Genomic DNA, 16584 nt, shown 5'->3' with positions numbered 1-16584 from the left:
CCAGGTTCCTGCGGAGTTATTACAGCCTTGCTAGCCTGCGTAGTTCCTGTGATTTCAGCATAAAAACAGAAGAAGAAAAATATAGAGGGAAAGGAAGGGAGGGGGATAAAGCTCCAAAGACTTGCAGTTCAATTCAGTAACACAGAATTGTGAAGTTTTAACTCACTGCCCGCCTTTTTGTTGTTGTTGTTATCTAATTTGTTCCCCTGGCTAAAAGTTTACTTGTTAGAAGTTTTACTCTGTAGAAAAACTACTGTATTGGCCTGCCTTTGTTGGTGATACTAAACCCACAGCTGGGCTGTAAGCAGTTTTTAATATTCTCTGGATTAAAAATGATCCATCAACAACGCGATCGGGGATCACCAAGAAACTATACAAACCTCCTAGTAATACCCCCGTATGCCCCCCTAAATGCCTTTGACTTGTTTACATTAGTGTTTAAAGACATGAGGGGCCAGAAGTTATAAGGGAAAAGAAGATGACAGTGCTTGAGAAGCCGTACAAAGAGAAAATAAATGTAGGATTAAATGTGAACAAGTAGGATGGTATGATGGATATAATTATATTTCAGAACTACATACAATCACAAATGCAAAGTGAAAGAATCTTATATTTCTATTGAGTGGATTTCTGTTTGAAGACGGAGTATTGTGTTATTTTAGTTTATTTTTCATATTCCACCACTAACTCCTGGGTTCCAGTGATGATAGGTAGTCACATGGTCAGAAAGGTCAGTAAGAGACCCAAGTGTAATGGCTCAGGGTTTCCAAGTCCGAAGACAAACATTATCTATCAGAAAATACTAGCAATTGTTATTTTAAAACAAAACAACCAACCAGACCCTCTATTAGCCATATCTGCAAGTTCCCAGACCGTTAGAGACATGACTTCAGATATATAATTCATTATACAGTGTCACAAGTAAGACCCTAAATAAACACGTGGGAATATGATTGCATGGCATCCAAGCCAAGAAAGATGTTCTCATTGTATCTAGTATTGCTAACATTATTATTACTAATATTTTAGCACTTTTTTCCTGATTACTAAGCCACATGTTCTCTTGCAAAATACGACCTTTTTCTGCCAAAAGGAATAAGAAAAAAGATCTTGTAAATTTGAAGGTGTTGGCATCCAACTTTATTTCTCTTGCATGTAATAAATCCTGAAGAAATCATGTGAATGACTCAAGCTCTAAAAATACAAATCTAACTAAGAGGCCAAATCTCTAGGGCCCAGCAGTGGTGTGCTGTTGTGCAAGCCCAGCTCTAAGGGCTTCTGTCCATGCCAATTAGCAGTAGGTTGGAAAGCCAGGCAACCATGATGGGTTTAGTCCCGTTATCTAACTGCTGCACTGTTCAGAATTGCTGATTTCCCTGCAAAATCATGACAGATGTATTACAGGAAAATATATTGGTTGAGTAGCTAGTGAGAGAGTTAATGCAAGGGATAATAAGTGGCTAAGGCTACGTCCTCCAGCAGGCTTTGATGTGGTTTGATAATATATGGGACGGGTCAATCTGCCCTATTAGCAAATGTAGCCAGTTTATGTTCTACATACAAACTAGAGATTTGATAAAGCACTAAATTAGTTTTCACAAGGTATTAGATGTTAGATACTTAATGGGATCATCATGCTTTTGCTACACTTGGTTAGGATGTGTTCTGTAACAGAAGCATGCAGCAGCATGACATTTCACCAGGAAAGGAGGCACGTCTTGTGACTGAATCACGAGTCTGGGAATTAGAACGTCCAGGCATTGCTTGGCTTCTGAATTACTGTCTGACTTGCAGAGATGTTTCTCTTTTCACATCTGCAGAATGGGGCTGTGTCCTTCTCTTTCCTCTTTGCCTCCTTGCAAAGCCACCCCTGCTTTCAAAGTGTGGGGTTTTTTTCATCCTTGGGAGCAAGTAATCATAAATCTGTGAAGCTTCAGTTACATGAGACTAATCCTGTCCCACTCAGTAGGTGCTGGGAAAGTCCCTAGACTTGATGTCAGAGAATTTACAGGTTCAAGCAAATCTGGGTAAGAAACTTTAGTAGATTGTGAAAGGAGAAGCTCAGGGTTTTGATGTAGTGCTCCCCAGCTGTGCTCTGCATTTCCTCTGTGCCTGTAGTCAACTAGGAATTTAAAATGTAGCTGAAACCAATAGTTTAGGGAAGCCACTAACATTTTTATAGTTAAAAATCCATTGGCAGGATATGTCATTTTTGTACAGATCTGTGTACCTGTACCTATTCTAGCAGTGGGAAATGTGGGTGAAGAAGTCAGCCTTTCTGGGGCTACACAGCAAATCAGTCTGAAGTGGGTCCTTGGTCTGACCACTCCCTTATCTGAGCTGGTGTTTGGTCCACTAAATGCTGTGGGTTTTGTCTTGCTAAATAAAAACCTAAAACTGCTGGCAGTAGTGTATGCCCACAGCTGCCTTCAGAAAACTGTGCTTTAGAACCCATTAAGTGTTTTGTGTTTCTCACATGGACCTAATTTTTTGCAAACACTATTTTACCCTCTGTTTACAGACACTGTTCTTAAATACATTTGGAATGCATCATTTTACTTTCTCTAACATCTCACTGTGTATGCAAGTAACTGATCCTGAATGACCGCTGCCAGGCTTTGCACTTCAAGCGCTCGGGAGACATTCCTGCCTTTTTGTGAAATGCAGCAGGAGTGTCATGTATAAAATGATCCTGTTTGAAAGGATAGAAGCTGTATCCCAATATAGATCACAGTGGAAAATGACTCAAAATTACATGACAGCTTCTCCCCCATTTACCTTCCTCCCCTCCCTTTCCCTTTCTCAGCCTGTTTCCCAGTTGGGCTGTGGTAAGAAACACATCGTGTATTGTGACATTTTAGTTTACTGTTACTAATAATCCCTTTGCATCTTTCATTAGCATGTTATTTATAGGATTGCAAAAGGGCATTGGTACCACTCGGCCTCTGAGTGATGCTGCCACTGTCCCAAGGACTGAGATGATTTTAAAGGGGGCTGGGTTGCACTCTGGCCCTGGCAGTGGGCTTACCCAGCTCCAGCAGAAGCCTTGGGCTGAAATCCCATGATTTAAACCCCACTGAGGCCAGTGTGGACTTTAGGTGCTTTTATAAACAAGAAGACTTTGCCTCATAACTCCTGCTAAGCCTGCACCTGATGAGCTGCTCGGAGCTGGAGGGCTGTTTTCCCTAATAAATTCCTTTTTTTGAACCCACTTGTTAGTCAAGCGTTGTGCACACTAACTACAGCGAGGGGCCCTGGGCATAAATTACTCTCACGTGGCACTGTCTCCAAGCAGCCCCCCAGTTATGGATTACTTTGTTCTCGACTTGACAGGAACATAATTAGAACTGTTGATGAAATCTACCAAATTGTTCCTCCGTGGCCTCAATGGTCAGGAAATTTGGCTGAGTCGTATTTGTCACTGATGTAAAGGCTCTAAACACTTCATATTAACTATGTTATTAATGTGCCCTCTAATCTGTCCGTGAATTGGTAACACTTGGAGGGAGCTTGTGCTCTAATAGCACCTTGTGATGAATTCATTGTAATGCTGCTCAAAAGTTTCTGGAGGGTGGGGGAAAAAAAAAAAAAAGAAACCTTAATAAAAAGTGAACATTTCTAGGTTGTTTCTTTTTTCTGTATGTGAATTTTTATGTTGTACAGTTTTGTTTTGTTTTGCTTAACTGGAGATTCATTTAGGCTTTACATTGACAGACCGTTTTCTGTTCTATAGGATTTGCTGACATTTGGGCTGTTTCATTGCCAGAGGAGGCTTTGTGTGTCCCAAAGGAAGTGAGTGATCTGGCCATAACAAATCCTGCCAAAATATTTTAACACCGTTACGATTTTCTAATGCAATGCGTAGTGAATGTGACTAGAAAAGGATGGTGAGTCCATGAAGGGGGTTCGCTCCCTCTCCTCTGCGATTTGTCCGGTGGAACGAGCACGCCGGAGCTGCTGGGGGGTGGGAGACCGCAGCCAGCAGTGGGAGGGGTGTTTGCCTCCTGAAGTGTGTCACTTCAGGTGCAGCAAGGGCTCAGGCTTAATCCTTAAAGCAACCTTTTAAATTTTGGTCCTGCTCTTGAAGTTTGCTGGAGTCCAGGGCCATCAGAGACAGCATTTTAGTCATGTGAGAAAATGTGCTTTGGCTGCTGTAAATGTTCAGTAAGTTTAAAAGGGAAATGTGTTAGGTACTTTTGGATGAGAGAGGGGTTAGTGGCTGAAGGTCCTAGAAGTTGACAAACTCATACCTTCACAAGGAAGGGTTGTCTGGTACTTCAGTATAGTTTTGAGGAACATTAAGGTGGCTCTTAACTTTATAAGCAACTCTGCTTAAAGTGCTAGAACACAAAATTAAGAGTTCTCACATGTAGTGTTCAGGGGATAAAGGCAACTCAGACAACCCAATGTTCAGCTTGGAGCTGTAGGTATGGGAAAACTGAAATTTATATTACCGAGCTATTCTCTAGAGCAGCAGGTAAAGTAACTGCTGTTTTTTTAATACCTGGGTGATTTGTTTCTATTAAATTTAATACTATCCACTCCCCTCTCTCTCTCCCCAATTCAACCTCCCCCCCCAAAAACCAACCCAAATATAACTTAAGTTAGTATTTGGTAGGCAATTTAAAACCTAAAACCAGTAAGCAGTTTAAAATGTGCTGACTGCAGGATATCAGCCAACATCTTGTGCCCAACATACACCACGTTGGATTACTCTGGCGATTGGCTTCTGCACCAGGGTAAACTTGTGTGTCTTTAGTCAATTTTACATTTATGTGCTTAAAAATAAACGAAGTAGCTGGCCATGTGCACCAGCAAGTTTTGCTTAAGGTAGGAAAGCTACTGACAAATAGAAAAGTTGAGCATAGCCACAGCTCTTCCTCAGATGGCCGTAAGTAAAGTCAGGCCTTTTGCTGTTGATGGTGTTTCCCACTTGGATGTTTCCCTGTTTGTTTGGTTTTGAATACCAGACAGAATTGCAAGTTCTCACGCTCATCTCCTGAGCCCTTGTCCTGATTTTCTGGGCTCACACAAACATCCTATTGCCTGTGGCCACCACATATGGCATTTCCCAGGTCCCAGGGGCAATGATGCTGTCACCAAAAGGAGGGAAGTGTTAGCCTGGGAGTTAGGACTTACTTTGAGACTTTATTTTAGGATCTTAATATTCGTAAATGAAATGGGAATCTTAACTCTGCATTTTTCTCATGCAAATCAATCTATTTCTAGTAATGAGCAATTTAAGTTGTTTTTTTTTTTAATATTGTAGTTGCCATCTCGGGAAATCAGGATCAGAATTCAGGATGCTCAAATTAGGTGTTAGTGCATACAGATATTCTGTTGATGAATCTATTATTAGAATGAAGTAGTATTTTCCATGGGTCTGTTTCTTTTCACTGCTTTTGTCTCTTTTCCTCTCTCAGGTAATTTTGTCTAAGTTTATTCTTCTATTCTTTAATTTCACTTCACCATTTAATTCATTTCTACCAAAGCCATGGGCTCTTTAAGGACTTTCTAAATGATTAGATCTTGTTACTTATTTGTAGTGTGTTCAAAACTGAATTGCTTTTTCTTTTGTCATAGTCTTGGTTTATCACTGTTCTAAAATGGGACGTTATTTGGGGCATTCTACCCAAAAGCATTCTTAATGCTGTCCTGGCTGTACTTCATCTGTTTTTCTAATATGCATTTGCTACTAAAAGTTTTCTATAAATGAATGAGTATTGTATTATGCTTGAATGTCATTCATTTTCTGTGTTTGGGGTTTTGGTTTTTTGGGTTTTTTTTCTTTTTTTTTTCCTTTAGTTTCTAGTGGAAATGTCATGTTGTGCATCCTGTACATACAAATCTAATTTGTCATTCAGTAGACCCAAATGCATGAGGAGCAGAGCTTAATCCTGACTTCACTTGTTTAAGAATAGGAAGTAAAACTACTTCTGTAAAAAACAAGGCTCTTACTCAAGGCGGGGAGGCGAGGAATGGGAATTTAATATCAGAATTGGGTCCTATAATATTAATTTGGTAAAACTGTTTGCTCTCATGGTGTCAGCTGTGGAGAGCATATGCTAGGAGATGCTCGTGTTCAAAATCAGGTTGCATAGTTAATCATTCTAAGAAATAGACTTATCACTTCATAAACTCTAGGAAAGACTGTTTTCTTTTCCAAACATTTAAATTACTGAGCCGTTTTATACATTAAAACCCAATTATGACTTGCATGGTATTTCAAAGAGTTTTCAAAGCTATTTCTTCTAGGAACTGTGCATAGTCTGAGGCTTTAGCACTGAGTGGATCATATTTTCAACTGTATCAACTGTGGAGTTTTTTTCTACCACAATAGTGTTTTGAGAATGTTCATTACCAGGCTAATCAGTACAAATCCCAAGCAGCCAGTTCCAGAATATGCTGCATGTCCCCTAAAACTAGCAAACTAAAATCCCAGTGTGGCCATTGAGCACCAGGATATAGCTTAAAAATACTTTATTTCCTTTTTCTAAGATGATAATGACCAGGTTAAAGTAAAGGTTTATTCTGCCACCTCTTTTCTGCCACATTATGCTGACTATGTGCAAAACACATTGAGAGAGAAATAAAAATCAAGGTATGTTGCAGGATTTTAGGGAATGAGATTCACCTGCTACTGATCAGAAATACCGGTTTTAAACACCACCTTTTTTCTTGGGGCCAGCTTAGTACTTGAGCTAAGTGTCAGTTTAAAAAAAAACCCCAAGAGTCCAGAACTCCAGAATAATCTTTCATCTTACCCATTTGGGTGCTGGTTTATCAGCAGAGAAGTGTATGTGGATCAGATCACACTAATTTGGTCAGGAAATGACCAGTGTGGTTGTGTATAGTGCAGTAGCCAGGGAGGGGTGTGTTATAAATATGAAGACATAAAAAATGCATGTGACACTGGCACCACGATGAGAACACTTACCAAAGGTACCCAGTCCTGAGTATAGAAAGTTATTACCAGAGCTTTGGGGAATTAATAGGATGGTGTTTGGTAAATGCTGTATTCCCAAATAACGGCTTAGCTACCACGGATATCAGGGCAAACGAGGTTTGTAAGATGAAGTATTCCTACTTTAAGGGCCAAATAAGAGAGAGAGAGTAAGTTTTCAAATCAGAAGCTGCTTTATAAAGACTTTTATGGACCAAGGATCGCCGTATAGGAAACAGCAAAGCTGTTTGCTTTAACAAAGAGATACAGAAGGGGACTAGGTGGTTCCTCACCCCACTCGTTCTGTATCTTACAGCAGAGCTGAAGTTGAGATGAGAGCCTGGTGCTTCTCTTCATGACAAGACTGTATGAATGAAAGGTTGCAAAGATACTAGAATTTACTAAGTCAAGTCATACTTGTCAATGACTTCTCTTGCTAGATATTTAAAGTTCAAGTGCTTGTTTGCTTTAGTTAAGTGCTCTGAAGTGCTTTTAAAAGTGTTGGCCCATTTATATAAACAAATTGTGAAACTCTATTGATAGTCTTCCCAGTCAGAGTGTGTTACCCAATATTTGAGTATCCTTCCTTGAGCCCCAAAAAGATTTGCACTAGCAACTTCTAACGCACCTGAGGCCTGTTAATGGGACATTGTGTTATTTTATCATAGACGTTGCCAGAAGTGCAGTTTCTTGGTTGCACACAACCTTGAGGAGAAAATAAGAGGGGAGTCAGTAGCTCAGAAACTTACTTATCCAGAATTTAAGTGTGACTTGGGAAGAAGAATAAGTTGGAGGCCCGATTTCCTCTTGGAACATTTGCAGTAGGGAATTAATACTTACATCTCTCCCACAGTTTTTTCCCCTCCTGCTCAGCTATGCTAACTCAGGAATCTCTTTTAGTGCTTGGAGTCAGGCAACCAAATTTAAACACTTTCTCAAACCATGGGAAAATCCTGTTTGCACACATATGACCACTCACAGAAAGAAGGGAAGCTACCAATGCTGTTAGTGAAGGTGAAGGCTGGGATGGTGTTCAAGTGCTTCCCCCCAGTGATCCCCTACCGGGCAGTGTTGTAGTGCTTCCTTACTAGTTTTTCTCATCATAACATTGCTCTTCTGGAGTGATGTCCTTTAACCTAATGATATTGTTTGATACTGAAAGCCTAAGAATGTCATAAGATTGTATATTGAAAGTTAGCCTTTTTCTGTGGATTAAGAAACACGCAGTATTTGGAGGGATCACTGGAGAGACCTTGTCCAGTAAGATCAGGGCAGTTATCTCCAGGAAAAGTAAACTGAATGCCATCAGCAACTGTCCCCCAAAATGCAACATAGTGTGAACAATAGGGATGTAGCTGAGTGCTATCTTAAAACTAAAACTGCATCCTTCTTTAAAAAAATAAAAAGCAGCTTGTCCTAATAATTTTAATCTGCATGTGTAGTCTTTTTACCTACCTTATGTACTATTGGCGAGATTCAGGGGGTGTCATAAGCAGGTGAATTTAGAGCTGTTGCTAATTTAAACTGCATTTAATAAAACACAAGTTTGAGATATCTTACAAATCAGTGAATGTGGCATAGTTTGAAGATTGCTTTTGTCAAGTTTGATTAGCTCAAAGAGAAACCTTTTCTAAATATTGGTTGAGAGATTAATCAGGCAATGTAAGACCTTGAATTATTCCTCATCACAGGAAAACAACATAATGTATTATCTCATTTAAAGACTGGGAAAATGGAACTTTTGAGGATTTGAAATTTGTGTTTTAAAGATTCTACCCAAGGCAAAACTTTCAGGCTGTTCTTTTTTTAAACTGACTTGTAATTTTTCCATATTATACTTCACTTTCTACAGCGTATTCCCTTATTACAAGCTGATAGTACCAACATCATTACATTGAAGGATGCTCTCATTATTGACTCCATTCTCAATTAATTATAAGTTTATCGTGTTTTAATGAGTAGGATTAAACTTTCATATTCCAAATATATGTCTTGCATTGCTTGCTTAGAAGCTTTCTAAAGAATGTGGCTGATCGACTTCTCTGAATCTGTACAAGGAAACAAAATATTCTTTGTGCACATTAAAAAGTGTTTACTGTATTTACAAACACAGAAGAGATTGATTAGCTCTCTGCTTTGGAACAAAGTATAGAATTTGGGCAAAAGCTTTGCTGCACTTTTCTAGCGTTCACTGTCACAAACTGTTGTTGTCTTCACTGAAATAGAAGCTCATATAAATCTGTTATGTCCTGTAAAATAAAGGATGGCAACAGGGAGAGTAGCACTAATGTATTTCAGGCACACCCTAATTTTCACTGGGTGATCTGTATTCCTATTCAATAAATGCCAGCTTCCTTCTGTGGCCTTTTTTTGCTCTCCCCCCAAAATGAGATGGTACTTCGTACTTTTACTTAATTGCCCCGTCTTTTAAAAGTGTGGTACATTTGCATCAAAGCTGCTGCCACCTGTGCCTTTCAGATTCGGTCCAGTGCAGCTCTGCAGGGTGTCTATCAGGCTTTCTCTCTTAAGTTCAGTGTGCATTATTAGATCCTGTTCTGTTAGCAGAGATCTTGGTCGTATTTTTTAGCAGAAGTTTTATGTTCATTTGTCTTTTGTTTCCTTGTACAGCTTCACACTTTTCTCATTAGTACAGATCAAATAATTTCTAAGAGTGCTTATTCTTTTGCTTATGCGCCTGCAAAACATACACACAGGGTGGATGTATTCCAGACCTGATGTGGGACCAATTCTGGTGATTTCAGTATGCTTAGGGGTTTTTTCCCCCCTGGTCTATCAATAATAATTAGATACCTGTAAACAATAAGCACCAGTAAGTTTGGACTCTGTGTCAGTGTAGACACATGGGTGTCATAGCAAGGGCAGGTAAGCAGGTTCCTTAACAAAAGAAAATCTTTCATTAAATATGTTTTTGCATTGCTTGTTTAGCCTGTATTGAATGAAAAGTAACCTTGCAATGTGAATAGCAATGTCAACTGATATCACAGTCTGGTTAATAACACACGAGCTTGATTTCTAGGGGATTGGAGCAGCATGTCCCACACCAGGTAGGAACCCAAAGTCCTGGTAAATGCTCGGCAGCAATCTACACCCCAGGCCATTTCTCATGAGACCTGTTACTACAAATAGCCTGTGGCTACATTTGGGTATTCAGGTTTCCACAGGATGTGGCTGCTCTTTCTCACTTACCAGATGGCTTTTCATGTACCATCACCTGTCCTGGTGCTCCTTCGCCTCACTAACAGAGTTGTGACAAGAGCTGTTGGATGGTTGTGAAAGCTGCTTTCTGCATGTGGCCATCATAATTATCACATGTGGGCACCTTTATTTAGCAAGTCCACACATACATTACTGGTGCAAATGTCTTATGTTTGGGTACATTCATTTTATATCTTCATTTTATATCACTAATAAAATGGATATGTGGTGTTGATATTTCACAGCCTAATCAGAAAGAGCCTAATTTAACAAAAAACCTGCTTGATCTAAGGATCAGGCTTTGCATGTCTGTATGATAGGGGATGAATTTCTTCATACCCCTGTTTGGAGGAACATCTATAGCTCAGTTGTGCCTTTGCACTGGTTGAAAGTAATTTAGTAATCTCAAGCATGGCAATGGAAGTTTTATACTCCACCTCCCCTCTCCATCCTCAAGCACATTTTGTACATGTACCATCCTTATCATCAGCATCTGTCTTTTGAGTGATGACTTGCTTGTCTCTAGGTCTCTGTCCCTTTATACAATGCCAGATCTAAAATTACATCTGTCTAGAGAGAAAGGCATGATCTCAAAGAATTAGTACTGACCTCAAAATTTTATTGCCAGTAACTACATGTGATATTGGTTTAAATTAACCAGTAATTATTCAGAATCATGTAGGAAAGAGTTAAAAATATTAAACAAAAAAAATCCCTTTTCCAGGCAACTGGACCCCTTCCTTTCAACACAGCTGTTGCAGGAGGTTTCAATGGTATGAATAAATGTATTTCTTTTAACACTTTTGTTGTTTAAAATGCTATTGTTTCATCTGAGGTGTGAGGAGATGTGCTAACCTTGTCAATGTGGGTGCAGTAGAGCAGAAATGATAACTGTATATACTTTTTTTTTTTACAAAAATACAGAGAGTGTGTGTGTGAGAGAGAGGGAGAGACAACTTATTTAAATCCTGAATACAGTCAGACCTCATATGCATTGTTAAAAAAAAGCCCTAAAGAATTGCATATGGATTAGGGGGATGAATATTCTATTATTTCAGTCTGTTCTGCTGATCTTCTTATTGTGACTTTGCGCTTCAGAAATCTGCCAGGAATTTGGCTTTGCTGTACTAGACAGTAATTTTAAATGTGTATCAAGCACTTGATAGTGTATGATTTGCGTGCTGTTGCATTCCCATTCCCTAAATTTTCCACCAATTTATTACTTTTTTCATACTGTTTTAATATTTCAGGATGATGAATATATACAGCATCATTAAAAGTAAATAAAAAATGCATGAAATTAAAAAATGGAATATTAGATGTTTCTTTGCTGTAATCCCTGGGTCCAATAGGAATGAAATGTCTCTGTTCTGTCAAGTAATCCCTAAACATGATTAGGGACCTTGTAGTTTCCACATAGCCCACATAATATTTGTATCATATAAGCCTATTTATGTAAGGTTTGAGTAAAAGTTGTTATTAGAAGACCTATAAACCTATTCTACAATTCAAAAAGATATGCTTGTCTCTTAATCTCTCTACTTTTATTATTTTGCTGGAGATGGCAATATGTCCTTAATTCATATTTCAGAATTCTGTTGCATCTTTTGGGTACTTATATAGTGCGTTAACAATCCCAATGAAATGTATTTTTAAGACAGAGGACTGAGTTCAACAGTTCATCTACTCTTGCAGCTTCTCCTTAAATCCTCATTGGAAGGGATGTGCACCTCTTTCTAGGTCTCTCCTTTGACATCTGGGTTTAATCTGACCTGGGGGTCTGGAGATGGAGAGATCGTTTTTCTCATTTTGGGGAAGGGAAGGTGGAAAGAGGGAGGGGATTAATTTTCTCTGTTTAAATCCTGTGATAATGCATTTTCAGTGATGGCGGTGCTTCTGGCAGCTCCATAGAAAGTTTTAGAAATCAGCTTTTGATTTGATGAGCCTATAGCAGAGTTTTAAAGACAAATAGCTAAAAAGAGGGAAAATGGGGAAAAGCCTTGAATGACAAAAGACTCAGACAGGAGAGACAATGGCCATTGTCTCTGTTTCTTGTGACACAGTTGTGTTGCAGGTGTAACAGCCCAACACTTCCTGTTCCCTGGCTCAGCTTCTTGCCTGGGCAGCAGAAATGCTCATCTTATGTGTTGTTAGGCTGAATTCATTACTGTTCAGAGGTATTGCAGTTCCATGGTAGCACAAGGAAGATCAGGAAATAAATAAGAACAGTAACTTATATGCTTGTATGGTTTGAGGAGGCTTTCATGAAGAAAATATTTTCAAATGATAGCAGGGGTCACCTGTGGCAATTCTGTATTTCCCATAAGGAAATCTGAGATTATATTAACCCTGAGCTATCTACTGAAAAAAAACTGCTGTGGAAATACACCTGTATTGCCTTCCACACTGCAGTGAAATTTACTTTTATTTCATTTTCGGCAGTTAGGGTGGCATTTGAGCAATAGCCCTATTCTTGTATTTATGAACTAAGAGAAGCAAAACTGCTCACTGCTGAGCCCAGGGATCCTCTTCCAGGAAAACTGAGATCAATAGCTGTTATCAAGTCTTCATTTATAGGGAGTGTGAAATGACCACAAAGTCCTGATGTTCGTCAATTAATAGGTCATGCTTAAAACCAGGCTATCTGCCCCCTGCCCCCCACCCCAAGCTACCATAGTCAGAAATTTTGATCTTTGATATCATTTTAAACAGTCACTTTCAGTTGTAACAATTCCTTTTTAGCTGGAGAGACTGTATTACAGTAGTACCAATAAGTTAGAGATAAATGATAGTTTCCCTCGCCAACCTTCTCCTTCCTGCAAGTAGTGGAAGGTGGGAATGAGATGATGATACTTGAGGCTCGTTTTCTCATCCGAAGCAGGGATTTACAATTATTATTGCAGTTACTTTTGGGTTTTGGTAATCAGCAAAAAGGGAAGTGCACACCCCAACTAGAACAGAACAACCCCTGAAAGCTGAAAAGAAAAGCCTTGCACGCAGATGTGTTTTCAGTTGCCTTTATTTCCTCAGTTTAAGTGGAAAAGAGGGATTTGGGAAAGCGGGAGCTTAATTTAACAAAATAATATTATGCTTTCGATCCTTAAAATGAAAGAATTATTTGGATACTTAGCAGTATAATGTCTTTGAATAATGCTGGTGCTTAAGTTAGAAAAAATGATATTGTCAGTGTGCTGTGTTTTCCTCTTATGATGTTTTTACCAATTTGGCATTTATGGGAAGCAATATCATTGTTGAGAAGTTTCCAAATTGCTTTTTATAGAAATCCGCAGAAATTAAATCTCCTCCTTGTTATGAAAATGAAGTGATGTCTTGAGACACTGGTATATTAGCACAAATCTGTGGAGACAATAAGCCAAATTCTGCTTGCAGTTATTGTGTGTCCACTTTTAATAGCTTCAGGAAGCTGTGTTAGCTACAGGCTGTTGCAGGGCATTGTAAATAAGCATATGTTTAACTACAGCATGTGAGCAGTAGTAAGAGGCAGTGTAACATCCCAGCCCTTCTCCCTGTCCCCTTGGACCACGTGGCTCTAAGACATATTGGAAGGAAACACACAAAATGGGTTGGAAGTGAGACCAGTTCAGGGGCAGTCCAGGCAAGCCACTGTTTAGTGGGGATGCAGTGCAGAATTATTTTAACTCAGAACCCTCATGGGTCTTCATAGCTGAATTTAAACCACATAAAAGTGCTGTACGTGATGCGTTTAAATTCATTGACAGAATTAAGGCGGGACTAAGGCAAGTGCATGATTGATTTTCACAAATACAATCAAATCTAAGAGATGGAGGAATGCAAGATGGATCAAATTTTAAGACCTGATTTACCTACATCAGATATTTAATGGCATGCTTAATTTGATTGCTTCACCAAAAACTACTCACAGTAGTAAAGCCACTGACTAAACGTCTGTGTAATCAAGGGATCTGCATGCATCTACATCTTGATTTCCATGTACAAATAACCAGCAATTAATGGTTCAGAATGACTGCAGGGAATGGTTTAAGGTTCAAAATGGCAGCTTTAGGGTTTTGGGGGTCTTTTCGCATTATTTCACTATGTTTTTTAGTAGTATAGGCAGACTTGTGCAAGTCCATGCAAACAGAAGTTTTTTTAACTTGGGTTGCAGAAGGCTCTTTATGGCTGTAGCTAGAAGCCATCTCTCTTCAGCAAGATTGAATGCTTTTAATAATGAGATTTAGGCTCTTAATATTAAACCCAACATACTAGCCTACTTCTGTGTAGCCAAAGTGTCCCGTTACGTGGGTTTGAATAAAAAATCAGGAAAGATCTTTGAATAGAGGGATGACAGCTGTTGAATGTGTTCCATAGCAATCCCGAGGCACTGTATACTTTCTTCTTGGGATTTAACACGTTTCTGAGGGAAAAGTCAGCAGTCACTATTGGCACCCTTTTTATTTTTTCTTTTTTAATTCATCTCATTGTAATGTGTATGAGGTACATTAGCATATCAGACCAAGAGTCTTGAAAATACTGATACATCCTCATTATTTTTACTGTAGTATTTCTATAGCAGTGAATCATCAATTACATTAAGTCTTTTTATTTCCCACAGCACAACTACAACAATTGACATTAAGGGTGTTATGCTCACAGTCCATTTCACCACTCATTCGAGTACGGGCAAACTTTGGCTGTTTTCTCACAGTAACCTTTACAATGCAACAGATAAACATTATTTTTGTTTTAATGACTCCCAAATAATGTCATATTTAAATGAAATGCAGTTTGCCTCAGCAGGGTTCTTTGAATTTATGAGCATTTTTGTCCCATATCCTACAATAATGTGACAAATATTTGCATTTTTACTGTTTCCTTGAATACTTTTAAACACCCATTTTTAGGAGACTTCAGATTGCTTTTGAACATATTTGAACGCATTTTTAGCTATCACCAAGCTTAAAATAGGAACCCTTTTTTCAGCTTATCTTTATTAAACACCTGTAAAAATCAGTGGTATTTCTTTTTTCTTATAAAGCTTTCTTCCTTTAACGAATGCCAGAAATGCTGCACAGTTTGTTCCAGTATGGGCTTCTTTTCTTGGCGGTAATGGGCAGTAAATGGTCTGGTAATGTCTCTTCCATACACACAGACATTTGCCTGCCTGAATATCATAAACAGAAACGTAAAATTGTAATGAAATGCGCCTGATCTTTAACTATAATCAATTAATATAAGAAATGTTAGGCAGCTTTCAGAAAATATCCGTAATTAAGTCATAGAAATTGATCATTCTGTACAAATGGTCATGCTTACAGTAAACCTCTAATCTAAAGAGTAGGTGGCCAGGCATGGTTAAAGGCCAATTATTTACTTTTTCTTATTGAATATTCATTTTCCTTTTTATAAAACCATGGGTTTATTTGTCAGGGGAGGGATTTTTAGAGTGTGTTTGTTGTTTGGGGTGTGCTCAGACAGGTACTTTAGAAGAAATTCTATTATTCAGAATCTTTATAATGTAAGTGTGGAGTCAGCAGCTTAATCTTGATGTTCTTGGAGGCAGTTTCACAGAGTTCTTCATGTCTTGACTGAGTTAAGTTTTCTGGTTTCATGTGCTTTTTTTTTCAAGAATGAAAATTGGCTGATTATTTTTAAAGCAATGTTTTCATGTGCTGAATCAAATTTTAAAAAATCAATCACATTAATTCATGGTCTCTATACAATCATACTAAGACGTCTCTAACATTCACAGAAGTCAGTGGAAAGGTTTCTGTATTGTTGTTCTCCTGCAAAAAGAACTTCTGTGTATGCTTTTTAATCAAAAAACCCAGCCAAATACCCTGTACAGAATTTCGTAAGTGAAACCAAATAATTTAAAATAAGACTGTGGTTACTCACCAGTCTCCGTTTGAGCACTGTGCTAGATGTTGGTTAAAATTAGACTTCCTTAATGGACTAGCTAGGGAAGGTAGGAGCGAAAATAAGAAAAAGGTGACAGAAGTAAATATGCTCATAAATACAGAAGCACCGTGTTTGCTTTTGTGGCCTTTGATCAAGCCCAGGAGTTTACTTTCAAAGGACATTGTGGGATGCTTGGGAAAGGAACAGCCACCCGGTGTAATTGGAAAGGGGGAAGGTCTGCAGCACGGCGGCTGCTCCCCCTGCCTCTCTGATAAGATTGTAAGAGTTGCTAATATCAGTATTCAGTCTTGTAGCGTGTCAGGGCGCTTTCATGTGAACTGAAGTGAACTGTCTGTACGCGCTCCCTCCCGCGCTCCTTCCCAGCGCTCCGTGCCGCATTGAAGTCAGGGGAGAGGAAAAAAAGATTTGAGGATTGCCCAATTTGTTCTGACATAAAGAGATGTTTAGCTCTGTGAAAGGTGGTGGAGGCAGAGTGCCTGACTGACATTTCAACAGGCTGTCTGCTGGGATTGCTCACTTCATGT

At 38.9% G+C, this 16584-nt stretch overlaps 1 protein-coding gene across 4 annotated transcripts in view; it reads left to right on the top strand.

Annotated features, from left to right (window-relative positions):
- ESRRG (estrogen related receptor gamma) overlaps positions 1 to 16584 on the top strand; it is a 342621-nt gene that overhangs the window by 109470 nt on the left and 216567 nt on the right. Inside the window, exon 2 of one of the 4 annotated variants that reach the window (XM_017730038.1) lies at positions 3734 to 3792. The exons of 2 other annotated variants lie outside the window; for them this stretch is intronic. Coding sequence is in view for 1 of the 2 variants with exons in the window: in XM_017730039.1 (XP_017585528.1) it covers positions 3853 to 3887 (35 nt within the window). In the remaining variant the exon portion in view is untranslated. Of the gene's footprint in view, positions 1 to 3733; positions 3888 to 16584 lie in introns of all 4 variants that reach the window. One more of the 4 variants, XM_017730039.1, reaches the window with a different exon arrangement.

This window comes from Corvus brachyrhynchos, unplaced genomic scaffold (assembly GCF_000691975.1).
Source record: "Corvus brachyrhynchos isolate BGI_N302 unplaced genomic scaffold, ASM69197v1 scaffold101, whole genome shotgun sequence".
Lineage (NCBI taxonomy): Eukaryota > Metazoa > Chordata > Aves > Passeriformes > Corvidae > Corvus > Corvus brachyrhynchos.
This window is presented reverse-complemented; position numbering and strand designations above follow the sequence as displayed.